The following is a 20,391-nucleotide window of genomic DNA, read 5'->3' on the forward strand; positions in this document are numbered from 1 at the left end:
GGAGGGGGCAGGCCTTAAAAAATGGCGCACAGCCTGATGTGCGCCGTTTTTTAACGCCTGGGTCAGGGCAGGCGTTAAGGGACCTGTGGGCTCACTTCCATGGTCTCTGACCATGGAAGGAGTCCAGAGGTGCCCTTCCCTGCCCCCAGGGACACCCCCGCCACCCTCACCCACCCCTGGAGGACACCCATGGATGGGGGGACCAATCCCAGGTAAGTACAGGTAAGTTGAGGTAAGTATTACATTTTTTTTTTATGTGGCATGGAGGGGCCTAATTTGGGCTCCCCTACATGCCACTGTGCCCAATGACCATGCCCAGGGGACAGAAGTCCCCTGGGCATGGCCATTGGGCAAGGGGGCATGACTCCTGTCTTTGCTAAGACAGGAGTCATATCAATGGGGGTTGTGCGTCAAAAAATGGCGCAAGTCCGGTTTGAGGTGTGATTTTTGCCTCAAACCTGACTTGCACCATTTTTTGACGCACAACCCCCATTTTCCCCTACGCCGTCGCTGCCTGGTTTGAGTCATTTTTTTTTACTCAGACCAGTCCGCAGCCCCGGCTAACGTCATTCCTTAAATAAGGCGCCCGCATGGCGCATAGGAATAGCGTTAGCCATCAGTAAAATATTTGACGCAAACCAGCGCCGGCGCTGGTTTGCGTCAAAAACTATAAATATGGGCCAATTATATTTTGTAATTTTGCGCCACTATTGCGTCAAAAAATGGCACCAATGCAGCGCTAAAAAAGTATATATATGGGCCTAAGTGGCCCCTCGGGTTCAGCCTTTAGGTGGGTGTTTATGACAGGGCACGACTGAGAGCTCTGGATCTAAGGCGTAAGGCAGAGCAAGTTTCTTACAGGACCAATCACTGGGTTAAATACGTGTTCAAACTACATGTTCATCTAATCCCGGGCCTCTCTGCAGAATTGTGAGACTGATGGTCACATGTATCACTTGAAATTCCAATTTTATGGGGGAAGTGTGTAAAGGAGGCACATATTAGTTAAACAATTAGCGGCACCACGGGACAGGGAAATGCATTATTTGTAGGTGGGGAGGGGCTGCATGTGTGTGTGAAAGAAAGGAGGCAGTGGAGGAGGCACAACGGAGTACACAAAGAATCAGTGAATAACATCAATGAAGAGGAATACGATGAAGTGTGTGACATGCAGATTGAGCGACTTCAAATAAAGAGATGCGGGTAGAGAAAGGGCATATGTGTCTAACGCAAAGGGGAAGCGTGCAAAAGAAAGTGATGTGAGGGGCACTGAGACTCTCAGGACACTCACGCTTTCACAGACCTTAGCCATGGTTAATTTACAATATCATATTTCTAGAATTTTTCAGAATCTCATGTTTTCAGAACTGAAACACAACAGTTTATTCACAACAATACTTATTCAGAAGATATAAAAGACAAACCTGTGCTAGGAAGCACTGGCAAAACCTATTTCCGTGGCTTGTTTCAGGTGTATGTGTTCGTTGCTATGCAATATGTTTTGCTGCCATAATAGAAATCACCCAGAGACCTCCAAACACTAGCCAGGCGGCACAGTGTCACACTCGGGATTCTAGTTCATGTCTTAGTACATCCCCTATATTTAATAGGACACATCCCTTGTGAAAGATTCCCAGTTAGGCTTCGTTGGGCACACCATCATTTGAAACCTATACTTTTTTCATCCCACATACAAATAACTATTCTCAGTCTTTTCTTCCTTGGAAGCAGTAGAAACATTTCAGAGATTACATTTTACAAACCATAGGCTACAGATAACTGTTACCATATTAACTTATAATTACTGGAGCGTGGAAGTTAGAATTTACCATTTTAATGAAGTTCTCTTATTAAACATTGGAAGTCTAAAAGCTTTGAAAACAACAGCAGATGAAAAATTCAGCAAAAATTAGCCTGTGCAGGAGAAAATAACCCAGAACTCATAGTTTTTTGCGAGAGAATTCTTAAACAAAAAGAGGGTTTTAAGAAATCTGCAAAACGCTATTTTGTAGGAACTTTTGCTTGCATACAAAGTTATGTAAAGGTGACAAATACCACATTTATTAAAGCTTCTAAATTCTTTCAAATTCACAAAACTGTCTTGCTGGAATTTTAATTACACCCCTACTTATAATAATCAAAGCAAATATTTTATATCTATTACGAACCACTGTCATTAGTTTTAATTAAATTATTGTCATCTTTGGACGGCATCTGTCTTGCACCCATTAGCTTACAATCAGTGTCCAAGGCCCTCTCATGTACAATAAGACATAGGTTCTTCTGCTCATGTCAACCTTTAATCAGCACGCAATGGTCACTCACCCTAGTTCTTCTGCTCATGCCAACCTTTAACCTTTAACCAGCATGCAATGGTCACTCACATACCATCAAACCCTGGTTCTTCTGCTCATGTCAACCTATAACCAGAATGCAATGACCGCTCATCTACTGTAAGACAAAGGGCCCTAAGATCATGTTAAATAATCACCATGCCATAACCACTCACATACCATAAAGTATAGGTCTCTTATGCTGCTAAACACAACTTTTATTTTTAGGCACCATTAACATATAGTCCTTTTTAGCATTCTAATAATACTCCTTGAAAATGTGCATTTTAATGATTTGGTGGATGGACCTGTAGTCCTGAATGCAGTCACATCACAATGTGCCATGCTTGCAGGGAGTTCTTGCCAAATCCAAAGTAGTCAATTCCTCCCTTAATCCCACTCTGAGTCATGAACCCAAACTTCTCTGGACAGCCTGGCACTGGCTCACTGCACGAATATGAGAAAAATTTTAGTTTTGTCTGTATCGAGCCACTGGGAGCTATGCACGGTGGTGTAATCTGGGACTAGATAGCAGGTGGATAGGGGAGGGCGCTTTACCTTCTCATTCCTTACGATGCAAGTTTAAACAGAGATACACTTACATCTACCTATGCAACGGGAGGCTCTAAGCTGGAACATGTGCTTATCAGAGGTAGAGACAATAGTGGCACGGTACATCTACCTATGCAATCGGAGGCTCTAACCTGGAACATGTGCTCATCAGAGGTAGAGACAATAGTGGCAGGGGTTTATCCTCTCAGCATCCCACGGTGCAAGCGGTGAAGGCTGTTCTACAGGTTGATATGAATATATAACCACGTATCATGGAAGCCTGCGGCAGCAGCTGTGTGTTAGCCTAACTTGGCATGCAGCATCTCGTTCAGCAGGTTGTTGCAGGGCAGGTCCCCGCTTAGGTGCTTCTGGTAGAGGTAGTCCTCGGCCTGCATACTGATGGCGCGGATCTCAGGCAGCCGCAGAAGCAATTGTCCAAACTTGTCTGCTTGGTGCTTGTGGCAGGTGGTGTATTCCATCAAGCTGCGATTCACCTGCTCCTGCACCTGCTCCAGGAAAGGGAGGCCTGACAGGTTTTTTGCATCTGAAGGAATAGAGAAAGGAAAGGTGAACAGTGACTTTTTAACAATTTATCAACCTCAAACAAATACACGGCTTAGACAGCCTTCATGGGAATCAAACAAGTGATGTGCAGGCCACAGCAGGTTTCAGCAATAAGTACTTAACTAACTGAGACATATTGCCTGCTCGTTGTAGGCTTTGTACCTGTAGGACACAATATGTAGGACACTATCAATTACTTAACTTAGCAATCTTCATGTTTACCCCAAGGAATTAGACAGCTTGGGATAGACATTGCTACACTTACGAGGTTTATGAAACGTTTGCAGAGGGAGCAATGTCAACATTAACTAGCATGGAGGAAAGGGTTTGTGTTTCAGTGTACCCTTTCTGTGGGAGGAGGCCCAACTAGGTAAGAGGAGAACATCAAAGGTGTGAAAACATCTTGACTGTAATTAGCCAACAGAAGGTGAAGAGCGGGGTTTGCTCAATGTTAGTTATGTATGATTGATTTACCATATTGGTCCAATTTGGTTGACTCAAAACATGGCTGAAGGCGAGAACCAGAATAAGACCAACAACAGGAATCTGAATTATGTACACTGGAGATGTCCCAAAGAGAGTGTTGAGTAGACTCACAAAAGGGAAGATCAACAGGTTCATGACCTATTATATATTTGTATGGCCTTAAGGATAGGTAGTAGGCCTGTGTGAAATGTTTGTTACGTCAGAAAAATATCACACAAATCCCACATTTTGTGTTACCATGAAATGTGTGGATGTTTGCCAATTCACATAAATGCAAAATTTTTACGAACTTTGCCTGCGGGATACTGATTCAAGTAGAAAATCTTAGCCGACAAACACTTTCTCTTTGAATGAGACATCTGCATGTGGAACCAGTCTCCCGCTGATATCTCACGTGACTTATGTCTGCAAGGTATACTCTCATCAAGAAAAGCTACTCTAGATACCAGAAAAATTTATTTAGCATAGTATGCACATTTCGTAAGAATTATGCATATTTTATGGAACTAAACCCCACAGACTTCACACAGGCAGAGGGTCATCCTTAAGGATGTCTTTTTGAAATGGTGTATTGATATGAAGGTGGTTGGAAGATTCCAGACTGATTTTCTTCCTCAATTACCCAGAGACCGTGATTTTTCAACCACAAATCGGGTGAGTTAAGGGAAATGAATTATGACAATGTAAGTGTGATTCCTGCATAGAATTCCATCTGCAGCACTCTGACCTGAGCTGAAAAGAACGAGGAACCTGAGGCACACCATCTCTGCTCGGTCCACCTGAAGGGCCTGAAACTTGGAGACCAACTCATGCGTCCGTGTTACCAGACTTGCCAGTGTGTCGCCAGCCTGGGTGATGATCGTCGACAGGTCAACCTGCAGGGAAACGAGAACCAAAAGTCAATTACAGATATTGAGCATGACAGTAACTCTTTTTGAGTGCTGCACCAACCCTGCTGCATGATATTATTATCTCAAGTGTATGTTTCAGATGCACTGAAATAGGCACACAGCTCTGAGACGGATCCCAGTTTACCTCTGTGCCAAAGACTGTGCTTTGGGCTGGTGTACTGAAGTGGAGGGCGAATAGGAATAGTATTTATTCTGACAAGAACATATAGTGAATGCTATTGAGATGTAGGACTGTTATCACCTGGTGCTTACTGGACAGTAGAGTGAGGCTGCTAAACTTGTTTGGGATGATGGACATTTGGGGACGGATGTACTTAGATAACTGAAAGGAATATTTCACTGGCCCCAGGTCCTAGCTATCTGCTGTCCCTTGATTCATTGATCCAATCGCTGACTCACCCCCACCCCCGTTCACCTTAAGGCACTATCCTCCTACAGGATATTATCCTATGACAGCTCATCAATGCCAAGTAAGTCACCTGTTGCCCGGTGACCAGAAGGACGCTGCCCTCTTTCCCGTGAAGCACCTGGCGATAGATGTGGTCAAGCATGAGCAGCTCTGTCCAGCAGTTCTGAAGAAGCCTCATCTGGTCCTCCACCTGGAGAGAGAGTGTGGGAGGCAGAGAGAGAGTGTGAGTGGGAGAGACAGAGACACATATGGGCGAGTGAGCAGGGAAAGAAAAAGGAGACAGAGTAAGGCAGATAAAGAAATAGCAAGAGAGAGGAGCGGGAGAACGAGAACGAGGGAGAAGGGAGTAATATGAAAAACAAAACAGAGAGAAGTGAATGAGAAGGAGACAGAAGAAAGTGAGAGACAAAGCTCGAGACAGGGAAACATAGAAAGAGGGAGTGAGTGAGAGAGAAGATGAGCAAGGGAAAGGAGGACAAAGTGACAGAGGAAGAGAGAAAGAGGGTAAGAGTGACAGGGAGAAGCAGATTTGGAAAGAGAATGGATAAAAGAGCAAGAGATAGGAGAGTGAGTGAGAGAGAGATGAAGGTTGTGGGGCAGAGCCAGAAACAGAGAGAGAGGAGTAAGAAAGGGAGGGTGCGGACAGAGACAGAAAGGGACAGCGAGAGAGAGAGAAATCAAGATGGTGGGAAAAAGGAAGTCAGAGCGAGATAAAGAGAAAGAGGTTGAGAGAGAATGAAACAGTAGGAGAGGGAGGATGAAGGATGGACAGAGCGAGATAGGAAGAGAGGATAGAGAAAGAAAAAGCGAGAGAGAGTTAATTTGGTTTCCATGATATTTGCGTAGACTGCAGAACTATCCCTCAGTTTACTTAGCTAGCACAAGTACAGTCTCAGTCGTAAAGGTATTTCTTATTTACATTTATATTTTGGAGGTTTAGACAGCAGGGCAGTGCTTAATTTGAGCTGGTGGTTGCCGGTGGAGGCCACTGGCATTCATTTTTGGGGACCAGCGCTTATTTTTCCTCGTCAGACATCCCCGAAGAACAAGAAAGGTAAAAACACGCAAGGGGGAAAGAAGGAGGAAGAGAAAGAGGGAAAGCCGTCACAAACGGAAAAATCAGAAACCTGCAAGCGTTAGATTAAGGGGAAGGAAGTGTCTGGTAGTGGATTAAAGAGACATGAGGTGGATTCAAGGCTGCGCAGCACTGGTATTCTGCGTGCTGACATTTAGACCCATATTTATACTTTTTTAGTGCCGCATTTGCATAATTGTTTTACACAAAACCGAAAAAAACGTAAAAAATATATTTGTATTTTGTAAGTTTGCGCCGCTTTTGCGTCAAAAAATGATGCAAATGTGGCGCTAAAAAAGTAAAAATAGGGGCCTTTATATCACCAGCCGCGAGCTTCTGAGCAGCACTTTGGGGCACCTGCAGTCATTCTTTTACAAATTAAGCACTGAAGCAGGGCTATTCCTCAAGTTACAGAGATTCTACAAGCCATGGCATTATGTGGGGATGGTGGCTCAAGTTAAACATCTCTTTCAACCTTTGGCATCATATATGAAAGCAATGTGTCTATGTAATTTCCAGATAGCTGGATCAATAACTGCTTAGAAGGCCGATAAACCTTCTCATATTTACAGTTTAGAGTAATCATTTTTTATTAGCATAACCATAATATGCATCAACAATGTTTCTCTGCTTTAGCATACAAGTGCCTAAAGTATGTGTCCATCTCTGAATTCTTGAGACATTCTTTCACACCATAGCTCCCAGACCAGAAAGCACAGATCATCTGACATGTTTACCTTCTTGTTACATACTGAAGGGTGCCCGTCTCCTTGATCGTACTCAGTCTTCAGGCACCTGCCCGATCCCTTTGCTTAGCTGTATCAGATGTCCCTATTTGACCGCAGTTTCTGAAGTACTTTAATACGTGGCGCATCCTTTCAAACCAAGCAAGCTCCAAGCGGCTTTCTAGAAGAATCTCTGGCCGGCTGGACCCGTGATTCAGAGGCTATTTGGGTATGAAGAAGGAATCTCAGGTGTGGGGACTGAAAGACTCCCACAAGAAAATGAGATACCAAATTAGCACAACCCCCTCCTTCTGTTTTCCAAATTATTACTGAAACCTGCAAAATGGAGCAGCGCCACTCAATAGGCTGTGTAGGAGCACAGGCGGATCCTGTGCAAGTGAGCATGGCAAATGTGTCAAGCAATACTGCGACTGGTGCCACAGCAAGACAAAAAGCTGACACTAGGAAAGCCCACTTGACACCCTCGATGCGATCTCTTTCAGTGCCTCGCTGTTCTGAGGCAGCGCATTGAAGCAGCTTGTCTAGCTGTCCTCGAGGGATGCAGGACAAAGGCAGAGAGCTCAGTAGAGTACCCCGACTTCAATGAATAGTTCCTCAGCCAGTCAGGACAGGGATGCCCTAAGTGACCTTTTCACATATCCAACCAGGTGCCCTCCTACCGCTAGGAGACCAATCATGGTCATTCTTGATCACTGGTTCCCGTCTGATCTCCTAAACATTACCTTACAATTTCCTAAAACACACAATAACCCCCGATAAAAATTACAGATTTTGAGAGCTATTAACCAAATTGGCTTAGGTTAGTTAATTGCTACGTGACTTATTGGCAGATGAAGCAAAAGCCTGAAAGACAAATCTATTTTGCCATGTTAAGCACCCATCGATGGCGCTGCTTTTACTGCTGCTAGGGATGCATGGATGAATACAGTTGTTGAAGTATGTCCTGTTAAAATGTTTTGATAAATAATCGCAAACAGTACAAACGGGAAACCGCTGCTGATTACCTTGATTGCTTGAAACGTGTTTGATCATTACTCTGGTGCTATAAATGCTGTGGAAACCGATGAAGGAGCTGTTCAGGCCGCATTCACTCAAGGGCTATCGCTGAAGGTACAAGGTGGGAAGAGGGACCCACCTGGCGGTTTCTTGGGTTTCAACTGTAGCCAGTTAGTGGAATGGAAATGATTACTCAAATGCTCCCCCCCAGCTCACATGATCACTCCGAGCAATCTGGGTTCATCTGACTATCACAAATTGATACTCTGGGACTGATCTGATTTTGCAATTTGGCATATTGGTTACTCTTCCATAAACATGACACACAGATATCCCCGTCTGCCTTACTTGAAATACTCTATCTCCTATCGCACTTTTAATAAGGTAGACAGGGATCTGTCACATTTGTAATGGAATACCCATTCCCCAAAATCTAAATCAGGTCCTCTATGTTTTAGGACAGCCCAATGGCAGTCAACTGCTTAGTAATTGCAAATTTAATTCCAGTAGATCAGTATAGGCTGCACATACTATGTGTTATTAATGGAAAGCCCACCCTATGTCATATTGATACTGGTGCTAGCAGGTCTGCATTGAAATCCTCTGAATCTCACTCATTAAGGGACGTTTATACTCTGTTTGCACCAAATTTGCTTAATTTTGTTACGTAAATTCAGCGCAAACTTATCTCCATATTTATGTTTTGATGCTGGACCCTTTCTAGCATCAAAATATTGGAGTTTGCACCATTTTTTGGATGCATGAACCCAACTTGCGCCAATGAGATGGAAGGTATGCGTTCCTATCCTAAAAATGACGCTATCCCCATAGTGCCATATTTATCCCCCGTGCACGGGTGGGAGGCGGACCCAAATAATGTTGTTAAGCTTGCTTAGTGCCATTATTTAATGCCTAGGTCAGACCAGGCGTTTGGGGACCTGTGGAACTATTTCCACGGTAAAACACCATGGAATGGGTCCACAGGTGCCCACCCCAAGCCCCAGGAACACCCCCACCAGAGGATGGGGGACCTCATCCCAGGTAACTAGGGTAAGTATAGGTAAGCATTTTTGTTATTATATTTAAAGTGCCATTGGGGGCCCAACAAGGGGGCCCCCTGCGTGGCACTGGGTGCAGTGGCCGTGCCCAAAGGACACTGGCCCCCTGTGCTGGCCATTGGGGTGGGGGGCATGACTCCTGTCTTTTCTAAGACAGGAGTCATGTTTTAGTATGCATGTGCACCTGGAAATGACGTAAGAATGATTAGCAGCATTTTTTTGGGCCGCTACCCAGCCTAACGTCTTTTTTGGTGCACAACCTCCTATTCCCATACCACCACCCCCACCCGGCTAGCATCATTGTTGTTGACGCTAGCCCAAGCTTAGCGCCGGCTTGCGCCATTCCATACATATGGCACCCGGCTGCCACTCAGGAATTGTGCAAGCCGGCGGTAAACTTTTTGGTGCAAAAACTGCATTGGTGCAGTTTTGCACCAAAAGTTTAAATATGTCCCTAAGTTTCTCAGATGACCCAACCAAGGAAGTGGGCATTTTTAATGCACCTGTTTCATACTACATCACTGATCCTTTGTCCTTTTCTCTGGATCCAGTTACAGACCAACACACTTCCCTTTTAAGCCCTACCAGGTTCAGACAAAATTTAAGTTATGCTTGCATAATTCGAGTAACATTTGTTATGCAAAATCTCTGCAATTACACCATTGCACCCGCCATGTAATATTTTTTGCGGCAAAATTTACTGAAATCACTCCAGAAAAGTGCAAACGGCCAGAATGCAGGCATCTGTTGCTCGCACCACTTCGGTTTATCTTGCTATATTTTAACTGTGAAATGTATTCTCATGTCTTAAATTGATGCAACTAAAATATTGTGCTTAGTGACGGATCTGCATTTTGATTAATGATGCGTAATTTCGCACAATTTTCCTTAAACTTCATATATTTACATAAAAGCAAATTACACACATTTCTCACATCCCTACTACCAACCTCCTAGGGAAGGATATTTTGTGCACGTTGAACTTTACTGTGTTTTGTACAATTTCCAATGGGAAATGAGAAAGCTATTGTGGAAGTTCTATGTGAAAGTAATGATTTATGTGAACCTGATGATACTCTGAAACCTCCAGCTCTACGTCTGATGTACTTCATCAAGACCCTTCCACTTTACAGTCTGAACATGCCAATGTTATAGGCAGTCTTTTAACTTTAGAACCTGTAGAAATCAAGTCCAGTCCTCAGACAAGCATCCCTGCGTACCACAGTACCCATAAAGCCCTGCAATGAAGGCTGGGATCCATCCAGTCGTTTCTACTGTACTGAAAGAAGTGGTTTGGTGCCTAATCTTAGCATTTGTAACCTTCCTATTTTACCACTGTGCCTGATAAAGAAGCCTACCTCTTTGTAAAACCGATATGCCATAAATGCTGTTTGTCTATTGTACCAAACCCCGCTACTACTACTTTTTGTTTTCTCATTTTACAGGGGCCAACTCCCATGTCTCGGTTGATGAAGCTGCTTTTATTGCTCATAGAGATGCATGCATGAATGTTGTTCTAAATATAATCACCTTTTATCTTCTCACAGGCATTCGGTAAAGAGCTGGATATCCTCATTTTCCCAGAAAAACGATGCTAGTTCAATATGGTGATGATTTGTTTGTTACTTCTTTTTTTGATAAGCCATTTTTATTAGTTTTATATAGAACGGCTTACAAGCCCAACAGATCATTGGTATAATCAGCGCAGGTAAACTAATGCACCATGTAGATCCAACGCTTGACATACTGATGCGCACGCAAACGAACCACCGCCCCACTTGTTAGATTGCACACACCCCCATGACAAAACTAGGCTCCTTGCCCCATCCCAACTCCCCCACACCTTTGTATATTTGGCTGGGCACCCTTGGGCTTCATAGATCACCTTCTCCTGCTGAGCACACCAGTCCACCCCACGAAGCTTGTTCGGTACTTCTAATTCATTGAACAAATGTATAATCAGTCTTTTTATCGCCTGACTGAATTATCTAAAAAAAGGCATAGAGAAAATACAATTATGTGTGCCACTTGTCTGATATTTAGGGGGAGCGACCCCTGTCTTCAGATTGTATCTAGCTATCCTTAAGCTACCCAGACCTGTGAGCGTCTCCTAGCCATGCACTTTTTGGGGTAGTAGGGTACTGTAGACGGTGGGTTTTGGGGTAACCCAGCATTGTCAACATTTGCATGATTTCCATAAGAAAAAGTACCTGAAACTTTGCCTTTGCCCCAAGAGGTTGAATAAGCATTTGTATTTTTTTTACAAGCACTGCTCTTTACATTTGTCTTAAGATTGCCTGACTATGACAAAACTTTTAGATATGAGAGAGAAGGTTTTGCTTGAAATGTGTTTGAGCACGAGCTTGGTGGAAAAAGGTGTGTGTTATTCCTTTGCCCTTGTTGGGACTGGAAGTCTCCTTCATGGTGCACAAGTGTTTTCTCCTGTGCTAAGTGCCCAAATGCTTGTGTATTTGTGGCCTGACTTAGGGTCTGATTTAGATATTGGCGGACGAGTTACTCTGTCACTTCGGTGATGAATATCCTGTCCACGGAAATCTAAATCCTATAGGATATAATGGGATTTAGATTTCGGCAGATGAGATTTCCATCACAGTGATGAGTAACTTGTCTGCCAATATCTAAATCAGGCCCTTAATCTAAGCATGAGGCCAAGGTTGTCCGTTATTGTGCAAGGTCTTGAACCTGGCCTGTGACCTAGCTTGTTGCATCAAGTCTTCATGACCAAAGAAGAGAGAGATCCACAGAGTACTCAAATAACTTCTGTGTGACCGGATTGGTGTCTGCCTGACAGCTTCAAGAGATGAGGGGACATCATTGGAAGTCTCCACTTTCTACTGAAAGACATGAGGCTGTCTTGTGCCTAGGAGCTTGCATGCGTATTGAGAAAGGGAGATAGTCTACCATGCCCTGCAGCAGGAGAGACTGTCCAGGAGGAGAAGCCCAGCATGTCTCTGAATGGAAGGACACCCAGAGGTATCTGCCTGTCTCTGAGTGCACCCAGGAGTAACCCGTGCTGCAAAAGATCCAATGGTCTTTAAGTAAATTCCTAGTGGAAATCAGAAAAAAGCCTACTTAAAGGCAATAGCCTGGTCAAGGCAACTGCATCACCAGTTGTGTCAAACTTGTCGGAGTTTCAACTGCCATGGTGATTGTATCAGACCGCTCGGGCCACAACTTCTCCAGTGTCAGCGAACAGTTCAAGCAGGGTTGCATACATCTTTCTGTTTGGACAGAGCTGCAGCAGCTGGGTCCATGCCAGAGCAGAGGGGAATCACCAGCAAACGATGATGGACTGAACTTGGGCGATCATGTAAGGAGAAACGTGGGCTGCACCCAGCCTTGTGTGCGGCTTGGTGATTGCCTCCACCTCTCGAATGGGATATTAAGACAATGGATCTGTGCTAGTTAAGAATGAGAGACTTAGAGACAAACTTCTTCCCCACTACAACAACAAAGGTAGGAACACACTGTGCGTATGAACTGACTATGCATTTGACTTGTGAGACACCAGAATCTGCAACCAAACCTGATTCATGGTTCTTCCATAATTGCTAGATGGACAGTATTCGAAAAGATATCCCTGGTGAGAGACAGATTGGGTGGGGGTCGAGGTGGTGGGGGTTTGGATCAGTGAGTTTGGAGCCACATGGGAAAATCGTGACCAGGGTCACTGTCCTGTACTCTGGATTTGAAGTGTTGTATTTAGTATTGCGGTAAAACTAGAAAGTATTTTCTTTCCTAAAAAAAGAGACAAAATGTGGGCTGAACATTGAAGCTAATGTGCCTATTGATTTCCTGTTGTGATCTGAGCTCATGCCCCTCACGCTACCTCTTTGAGAAGCCTGTGACTGCTTATCCTCGCAAGTCTGACAGTCAAGTGCAGAAAGAGTTATACTTAGCCTAGTGTGCATAACCATAGACCGATAGACCCTGGAATCCCCACCAAGGTGGGGCTCAGTAGCTTCTGTATGCCCTGTGGCCACCACAACTGGGTCTGACAGTTTTTGATACAATAAAATCACTGTACCATCATACTTGCTTATGGTGGCCATGCTACCCATCTAGTTGAAGTGTCGTAAAATATTGTATTAGGATCACCTGCCACTGTTGTCACTTTTCATGCTGTGACTGTACTACTGTTGGCTACCAAACCTCACCACCTGTCCATGTTCAGGATTTCAAGATATGAAATGTTATCGCTATCTGCTTCTCAAATGGTACTTATAGGTCCCCTTTTGAACCATGCATCCCTCTTCCCTGTGGCTCTTGATAGGGAACTTTAGCAACACAAAAGGATAATGGCGGAGTGCTGAACAATGCAAACACTGTTGTTCTTTTGCTCACCATGCCACCCCAGTTTGGACCCAGCCATATACAAAACAGTCTTCACCCTGTTCCTCATAGGAACAGTCCAGCCCAAACTGCCAATCCGGGTCCTCCCTGGACCGGAAACGAGCATCCTGGGACCAGTTTCAGGGTATCACCCTTCATCAGGCAGACTATCTTGAATCCATTGGCACAGTGAGCATGGGACCCACGTCTGGGCATACCCTTCCCACTTAGAGCAACTTTAGCAACACAAAAGGATGATGGACGGAGTGCTGAACAATGCGAACACTTACCCCCAGTCACAGACCTGGGTTTAATCCATTGTTCTTTTTCTCACCATGCCACTCCAGTTTGGACCCAGCCAAATGCAAATCAGTCTTGACCCTGTTCCTCATAGGAACAGTCCAGCCTGAACTGCCAAGCCAGGTCCTACCTGGACTGGAAACAAACATCCTGGGGCCAGTTTCAGGGTATCACTCTTCATCAGCCAGTCTAGCTTGAATCCAAACTGGGGTGACATGGTGAGCAAAAGAACGATGGATTAAACCCAGATCTGTGACTGGGGGTGAGTGTTTGCATTGTTGAGCACTCCATCCATCATCCTTTTGTGTTGCTCTTATTAGGGAATCTCACAACGGTATCCTGACAACAGCCCACATTACCAAAAGTCTTATTGACCTCATTGATGCACATTTACCTAATTACAATGGTGTATATTATGCTGACGGAAATTGTAAAGGAACTCTGGTTGCCTGGAATGCACTTGTACCATATATAAAATCATGGAGAGTTGATGCTTACTGCATGTAAGTTTTGCTCAAGTAGCTGGGTGTGGTAGTCCTCACTCGTGCTTGTGTCCTAGCTGCACAGAAAACTGAAACCTTTTTCCCCTAATCTAAGTACGCCTTTTGTGGTGGCCAGGATTTCTGCCTCTTCTGGGGGCACTCCTCTCAAAAATTGGGTTAATGTAAAAAGTCTTCATGTTTGTATGTGTGCATGTGTTGATATAGGTGGAGCATGAACCTAGCCTGAGTGCACCTGAGTACTGAACATCGGTATGCACACAGAAACATAAAATAACTGGAGGAAAGCATGTGTAAACTGTGAGGTTAACGTTTCTTCATGACCAGTTGCTATTGTCAAATGAGCTGCACATCAATCCACTCAGGACAAAGTGTGCAAAGGGTAAAGACTTTGTTGATCAAACGGCTACAAAACTGCTTTGTTTCACAAGTCTAAACTCACTTTCTGAGTATCCCAGGTCGCTGAACATCTTATAAGCACCCTAAAGGCTTACTGATTTAAAAGAAAGTGCCTGTGGTAGTAAAATAATGTGTGGCTAAAATACAAAAGCAAAATAGAACCTGGTTAGAGTACTGCTCCCTAATTTAGCCAGATTATGCTATGCTTTAAGAAAGTGGAGTGTTATGTGGTGTGGGGGTTAGTCCTCACCATTTAATACTCTCACAATACCCCAAAGATGGTCCTTGGATTCACACTAGTAAATCCTTAGCTCAGTCTTGGTAGTGTGACAAAGAGCAGTCAGGCTTTACTTAGAGGAGCATGTGTTAAGCATTTCACAGCACCAATATGGACCATAAGTAATTGACACGACTCAAAAGAAATCCGACACCAATTTGTAAAAACAGAGCATATTTTTATCTTAATTTAAATGTTGCATTGAAGTCTATAGAGAAGTTGTGCAGACCCTAGGACCAAATCACAACAGTCAGTTCAGTTTTACCTGGCCTGTGACGTCCAGGTGCAGAGATCCCCTGGCTGTCCGTGGTGCTGACTGGGACTCGCTGTGGTGCTGATTGCTTACACAATGATGCTGACAAAGGGATGCAAAATCTCAGATAGGACTGGGTTGCACATGTCCGATGCAGGTTGCACGCTGTGCCCTGCACTAGCAGTGTCAAGTGTGAGGGTAAGTTACCGGACTGGCAACCAACAAGCCTTGGCAGCGGTAAAGGTGCAGAAATCTTTTGGGAACTTTACAGGGTCCGGGGGAGCGACGAAGTGGCCTGAAACTCTGGACAAGCAAGATTACAACGTCCGACCCGACGAATCTTCGGTTCCTGCGACTGTTTTTACCTGCAGTTTGAAGGGGGCTAGTTCCACTAGACCAAGGGAGACTGAGGGTGCTTCAGGCTTCCACAAGGGTCTCTCTGGTCGGGAGTGTTGAGTTTCAGACAAGGACGAGGGTTGTCCACACAGCAGCCAGTCTGCTGCCTCAGGGACAGATTATCCCTCTTTTGCTTTGGTGCAGTGGGCAAAGTCTATGTGTTGGTGATGCAGAGCTCCCCCTGATCATTATTCGAAGTTGATCAATCAGATTTGAGGTTCTGCTGTCAGGGGTGTCCCTTAAATCTCAGATTTAGGGGAGTTACAGGTGTGGAGACTAGTGGCCAATGGGCATCTAGCTCCTTCAGTTAATCCACCCGGGAGGTGCCCACATCCAACGGGGTAGGTCACCTTTAGGAACCCAGAACCCTCTATTTTGCCACTCCTAACATGGCAGGAATCACAATTTAGTGCACAGACTGGCTACTCACCTTAGAATTGTGGTCAGCCTGCTGGGGGTGTGCACTGTCCTTCATACCTAATATCCCACCTGGCCACAAACAAAGGTGCCTGGGGGAGGGGGGGAATGGATGTTTCCTCCTCTGGGGGACAGCACAGATGGCTATCAGGGGCGGTGAAGCCTTGAAGCTCACCACCCTGATGGTTCTATTCACTAGCCAGGCTTGGGGGGCTGGAGGTGTGACCTCCTTCCTGCCTCAGCCTTTGTCCCTGACTCCTTGGAGTGTCCACACTACCTGGCAGGAGGTCAGAAACCCTTCTTGGCAGCGGCAAGCGCAGGAATAAGTGCAGGCTGATTGGCCAGAGCACAAAGAAGGGTGGCAAACAGGTGGGAACCTCTAGTGTGCCATCCCTCAACACCAGATTCATGTTGGGGGAGAGAAGATACATTGTTTTACACCAAACTCTAAATATCTAGGTGGCACCATTATTAGCTAGCAACCCGGATCTGCTCGGGCTTAAGTACCATATTATCCATTTGTCAATCAGGGAATTACCAAGTTGAGAATCAATGTAGGGCGAGAACACTGGCACAGGGACCTGGTTAGCAGGTTCCAGTGCACTGTCAGAGTCGAACAACCAGCATCTAGTAGTCCAAATGGGGGCATCTGCAAAAAGCCTAGTTTGCTTAGATATGCCATTGCCCAGGTTAATTTTAATGTTATGATTTGTGCCATAGGTACCCTCCAGTTTGCTCCTTGCTGCCTTTCCATTGCCCAACTATATTGTCATACCCTTAGCTAGTGCCAAGCTTTCAATACGGGTCAAGGTGTCAAGTCCACGCCCACTGCCTATCCATCACCTTCGCCTATCCGTCCCTTTGCCTATGCGAAAAAAAATAGACTTCATTTATACACCTAAGTGTTGGTCTTATGTTCATATTCTAATTCTAATGTGCATGGTCTTACGATAGATTGAGCCTACCAATCTACCCGGGCTGATGCTATGAGTGTAGCTAAGAAGTTGATCCAGGACTTCATAGCAAAGTTTAAAATCCCTCTCTAGTTTGAAAGTGGCAAGGGAACCCACACTGTGTCATCAGTAGTTCAGAATCTGTGTTAACATCAAGGGATTAAACAACATTTTCATTGTACTGATCACCAAGAGTCCCTGAGACAACTGAGTTACAAATTTTCATGAGAAGCAAAATAGTTTTGTGCAGAAACTGGGCTTAAGTGGGCCGAAACTCTACCTTTCACATTCTGGTCGATTCGAGCCACCCCACACTAAAAACTGAGCTGATTTATTATGAGATAATTTCAGGTTGCTCCATGCTACTTCCCGTCACTCCTATTTGACTTGCATTTGAATGATAATGTGACTCTAGAGAACTGCAAACAACTGATTTACTGTCTCAAGAGGAGCTTCAGTTCCCAGGTCAAAGCTACCTAGTTCACTAGCCTGACAGATACATGCCATAATCTTCACCATGGAGACTGAATCCCTGTAAAAATCCATCAACCAAAATTACACTTGTACCCTGGCGACAAGGCCCATACCAGATTTTGCTCACCAAAAACACAGAATCTAGTGAGATCATTTGCAAGCTCAATGTACTGTGGTTTTATAGAACAGAGGATCTCTTGATTTTGTCCTAGCTGCCAGAGGTGGGGTTTGTGCTATCATAGATGCAGAATGTAGTACTTTCATTAAAAATGTCTCTTTAGGTATACTCTAACAGATTTATAAAATACATGTGAGGTGGGCAAAATTGCATACCTTAATGATACAACATCAATGCAAGGTCTTTAGTCATGGTTGGAAGGCATTTTTGAAGGTGGGCGGGATGAAGATTATTAAGTATGTAGTGGTAATTTTCATCATGCTTTTGCTTATTAACGTTGCATGTCCCAGTCTGTATTGCATCCCTCTCAAGTCTTACAAGAGTCAAAGGTATGTCCCCATCGTACCCATTGAGAATGCATGATAATAAAAGTAATTAGGAGGACGAGGAGTCTGATTACAGTGTATGGAATGAAATGAACAAAATAGGTCTCTTATAGTGAACAGTCTAATGTCTATCAAAATTTCATAAGAAGTGCACAATGAATAACGCAAGAAGGGAGGGAGGGCTCGTGGCTTAATAATTATTTATTACCATAACTGCCATATGCTTCTACCATGCTTTTCCAGTTAAGCTAACAAATACCTCTGACGTTTGAGCCTCTTTCACCTCTTGGCTCTCAAGAGGAGAGTGGGTTGATTAGCTTGCTCACCCAAAATCTTTAGATTCCTGTTGCTTGAGTCTTCAGGCAACTATACACTTGCTTTGTTTAACTCCATAATGTGTTCTCTACTACAGAACTGTTATGAAATATTATAAATGGGTGTATTGTATTTGCATAGCAACCCTGTTCCAACCCAATTCATTTTTCTTCATGTTAAAAAAGTTACAAATCTAGGTTGTTTCCTTCAGGACTCAGAAATGTAATTTAATTTCTACCTCTCATTCACGGACATTTATGACAGAGATGATGTGGTGGGATTCTGAGAAAACTCCAATCTTGATTATTGGAATGGTCTTTAGGCCAGACACCCATCCAGTCACTTCTCTTGCCTTGTAGGGGCTAGAATGTTGAGGCCACACTAAGGTAGGGAACTGAGAAAGGTCTTCCCTTCCATGGCTGCCTACATCACTGGCTGTAGCCAGGACAATGGCACCTGAGAGCCTGGCCTAGAAAAGCTCTCAGGTGCCATTGTCTTGTACCTATAGGAGGGGGTAATATATCACTACCCTGCAAGATCTCTAAGTCCATCTGAACTGAATTTAATGGTCATTTTAAGTTTATTCTCACTTCTAAGAAGAAGAGAGACCTCCTGCACATAGGTCTTGTGATTTGAAATTCTCTTGATTGGGATAGTAATGCCCCTTCTTTGCCCCCCATAGGAAGCTTGTCATTCCAGTTATGTAGCATCTGTTATATTCCAAAGTGACAGGTGGCCGTACCCACTTCCAGTCTAAGCCATGACAGATGCCCCTGAGTCAATTCCCCTTCTGAAGTATACCATGTTTATTGACCATGGCAGTTTTAGATCCAACACCCCATACCCTGGCGAATGCTGCCATTCTGGAAGGGGTAAGGGTGTGTCTGCATCCCACCTCAGGCTACCATTTTAGAAAGGTCTATACCCAGAGTCTGATTTTGCACTTTTAGAGGTTGTCTGCAATCTGCCCACCACCATGGCACCTATGTGCAGTCCTGTGTTGGAATCTATTGTCTTTGGCAAGATGCATCCAGCCGGGTAATTTTTATGGTTCAAGGCACACCTCTCTGCTTCACAGACAGATCAAGACTACTGAGATTTTGATGGCATTAATCCCACCTCCATTATCCAGTAGTGAACCCAACAACCTTTGTTGAGATAAGTCACTGGTTTGGTTTATAACAGGTCTTCATTCATTTACTTAACAAATCAGATGAGGCAAATGCTATTGATCAAACAGGTCAGAACTTCCATGAAGAAAACAAGTTTACACAGCAGACACATTGAATGATCTGAAAGTTACTCCTAGCTGTTTCCCTGTGAAAAACAGATGGAAGTGTCCAATTAGGATTCCAACTTCAACAACTCCAGTTTACATCTTTAATGATTTAGTTCACAAATGTCATCAGCCACTCCTATGTATGATCCCGCCACTCTTGCTTATCCATGCCATCTAACCGATGAAGTGTGGGAACATATCAACATTTTGTTTAAGCAAACCATAACTCTTCAACTGTAGGTTAAGGCCCATTGTAAACACCTACTGGCTTCTATTACTGCCCAGCAAATTATCAGGAAATATAATGTTGAACCATGAGTTAAATATTTCTAGGATGTGACAAATCTGAGAAGGTCTTAGTTGATCATTTAGAGTTGAGCGAAGTGGTTCACCTCCCCAATATCAGCACATGTCCTGGTCGCCTGCCTCACAGTTCACCACCTCATTTAAAAGCCTATCCACTGTGGGGCAGCTGGATCCAAAGCATTAGAGGGTCTGTCGAATTTAGATTAGAGCCTTTCAACATTGTTTTTCTTTTTCACAATCACTGTTAAAGCCATGCCGGTCAGGAACAGGAAAATGCAACAATGACTCCTATGTCCCGGGATGAAACTTTCAGCATATCAGAGGCATTTTTATGTTTTGTACAGAAACAACCCTCCACTTTAGAGGTTTGTGTCAGTAAAATAAAAAACACAAAGGCTGATGGGTGGCCATGATCAACCTTGCATAATTTTTTTCTCAAAAGGGCTCTGGTCAAGCTGGCAGGAGACCTTTCAGGGAAAATTGCCTGTGAGGTGGGGCTTCTCTGTGTTAGCATCTTATTGGAGATCCCACAGTG

At 44.2% G+C, this 20,391-nt stretch overlaps 1 protein-coding gene across 1 annotated transcript in view; it reads right to left on the reverse strand.

Moving 5' to 3' along the window:
• Positions 1-1,474: 1,474 nt before the first annotated feature.
• Positions 1,475-20,391, reverse strand: part of LOC138292037 (nuclear receptor subfamily 5 group A member 2-like) — a 62,374-nt gene continuing 43,457 nt past the window's right edge. The window contains exons 5-7 of the mRNA XM_069230369.1: positions 5,326-5,445; positions 4,663-4,810; positions 1,475-3,429 (exon numbers count right to left, since the gene is read on the reverse strand). Coding sequence (XP_069086470.1) covers positions 3,185-3,429; positions 4,663-4,810; positions 5,326-5,445 — 513 coding nt within the window. The 3' untranslated portion in view covers positions 1,475-3,184. The remainder of the gene's footprint in view (positions 3,430-4,662; positions 4,811-5,325; positions 5,446-20,391) is intronic.

Source organism: Pleurodeles waltl, chromosome 4_2 (genome assembly GCF_031143425.1).
Source record: "Pleurodeles waltl isolate 20211129_DDA chromosome 4_2, aPleWal1.hap1.20221129, whole genome shotgun sequence".
Lineage (NCBI taxonomy): Eukaryota > Metazoa > Chordata > Amphibia > Caudata > Salamandridae > Pleurodeles > Pleurodeles waltl.